General features: G+C 36.1%; 1 protein-coding gene across 1 annotated transcript; it reads left to right on the plus strand.

Annotated features, from left to right (window-relative positions):
• Positions 1 to 333: 333 nt before the first annotated feature.
• LOC120518585 lies at positions 334 to 1,725 on the plus strand. Its single transcript, XM_039741494.1, has 3 exons — positions 334 to 544; positions 964 to 1,078; positions 1,389 to 1,725. The coding sequence occupies exons 1-3, from the start codon at positions 361 to 363 to the stop codon at positions 1,723 to 1,725; spliced, it is 636 nt and encodes a 211-aa protein (XP_039597428.1). The 5' UTR covers positions 334 to 360.
• The last annotated feature ends 489 nt before the right edge of the window (positions 1,726 to 2,214 follow it).

A 2,214-nucleotide genomic window follows, 5' to 3' on the forward strand; every position in this document is an offset into this window, starting at 1 on the left:
TGGTACAGTATGTTTTTTTTTGTTTGTTTCTTCCTGTTGTGTTACAGAGTTCATAAGTACTTTTTCTAATTAGTTTTTTAAACTGTTATCACCCCACCACTTGCATTCTTTATATTCTGGACTGATTTATTGTGGTGTGTGAAGTTGCTAGGTAAGCAAATTTGATTATTTCAACTGTACAAATGAAATCATGTTTAAGTAATATAATTTACTGTATATGTTAATCATATGTATTATTATTGTTACTTATATTTGATTAGTAATTGTAAGCATGCTTGCATGTTGTAAGTGCATTTATCAAGGACTTTTGTAAATTTAATGTTTTAAAAAAATCTTTGTTTTTAGTCATTTTTGTAGGCTATGTATCACATTGTGAATTTTTCGGAATGCAATGAAGTTGAGTTGGTACCATCCAATTGGGTATCCAATGGAGTTTGTGCTTGGCCACCATATAAAACTGGAGATATCCATAAGGCTATAATAAATAAAGAGCAGCCCAAAGAAAACTGGAAATCATTTAAGGTTGAGGTTATGTACACAACAGGTTTGTATTTATATTTGGTATAATTGTTATGTCATATCATGTCATCTTCTAACCCACTATATCCAGAAAAAGGTCATGGGGGTCTGCTGGAGCCCATCCCAGCTACTATAGGGTGCAAGGCAGGAATAAACTCTAGACAGGACTCCAGTCCATCGCAGGGCACACACGCATGCACACACTAAGGCCAATTTAGGATCTCCAAATCACCTAACCTGGGAGGAAACTGGAGCACCTGGAGGAAACCCACACAGACACAGAGAGAACATGTAAACTCCACACAGGGAGGACCCAGGACAGGAACCCAGGTCTCCTTACTGCAGGCAGCAGTGCTACCACTGTGCCACACTGGTATAATTATATTCCTGAGTACTGTGTATCCATATTATACAGTAAATGCTCTTACATCTGGAATTTAACAGATAATTACAGAACTGCAAGACTGAAGCTTCCAGTTGCCGAAAGACACTCAGATTTGCAGACAGCAGAAGATGAAGAAGACAATGAAATTCCAAAAAGGACAAAAAGAAGGAAAATGTAAGCCTGAAATAGTTAATATGCTTGAACTGTAGCATCACCTGCAGACTGTTGCTTGTGTTAATACAGTGAATTTTCAATCTGTAATACTTGATCTTTTAAAGGGAAAACACTAAGTTTAATGATCCAGTTATCTCATTTAATTTATATACTGTAATTTAATTTAGTATAACTACCACAAGGCTAATTCATAAAAAATTGTCTAAATTGGTAAAGCTTTTTTTCTCATAATTGTACAGTTGTATGAGGCACTTCCTCATTCTTGTATAACTGTGTATTTTGTCCATAATTTCTTAATCTTTTCCCAAAGAGCAAACACAAGATTTGATAGTGATAGTGACGGTGATGTCTGTAGCAAACCCAAAAGCCATCTACCTCCACCACCCAAGATAACCCCTCCTCAAAAATGTTCAAAATCAACCGCCAAGATGTCTGCTGACCATGGAGAACTTGGACGAAATGCAAAATCAATGTGCAGGATGCATCAACCTGACAGTGTTCAGCTACATTCAGAATGTAGTTCCACTGAATGTGGAAGATGCAGTCAAGAAAGGAAAAGCCTGAGAAATGATTACAGAAATCAAAGTGCATCTACAGTGGAAGAGCACCTAACCCCAGAGTGTGTGGAAATTGCAGATACGCTTTAGACACGGTCTACCTCACAACAAAATGATGGACCAAATCAAGACATTTATGGCAGTAAGTGTTTTATCTCAGTTTCTCTTTAATATAGCTGCCTCCGTGTTTGTCACTTTAAATAAAGCCCTGATAACCAGATGCAACTGTGAAGCACAAAAATAATTACCCTAAATGTTTTACATTTTGAGTAAAAGAATTATGAATCTGTGCAACTTTGTGTGTGTGTATTTAATGTTTCTCACAGGACCCAGTTTTCATTACCTTTATTCATTAATACAGCAAAATTGATTTTACCTTCTCTTTTCATCTGTTTCCTTTATTTTTCCACTTTTCATCAAGCTTGCCAATTTATAGTTTACATTTCATCCCCTTTGGTAAATGTCTCTGACAATTATGATCTGATTATGTTTGATATTCAATTTGTTGTGTTTGTACATTGTTTTAGCCGTTCTTCGAAACATTCTGGTTAAGCAGGAGATGATGATGGAGCAAGTCAA

The sequence above is a fragment of the Polypterus senegalus genome, chromosome 1 (assembly GCF_016835505.1).
Source record: "Polypterus senegalus isolate Bchr_013 chromosome 1, ASM1683550v1, whole genome shotgun sequence".
In the NCBI taxonomy this organism is placed as follows: Eukaryota; Metazoa; Chordata; class Cladistia; order Polypteriformes; family Polypteridae; genus Polypterus; species Polypterus senegalus.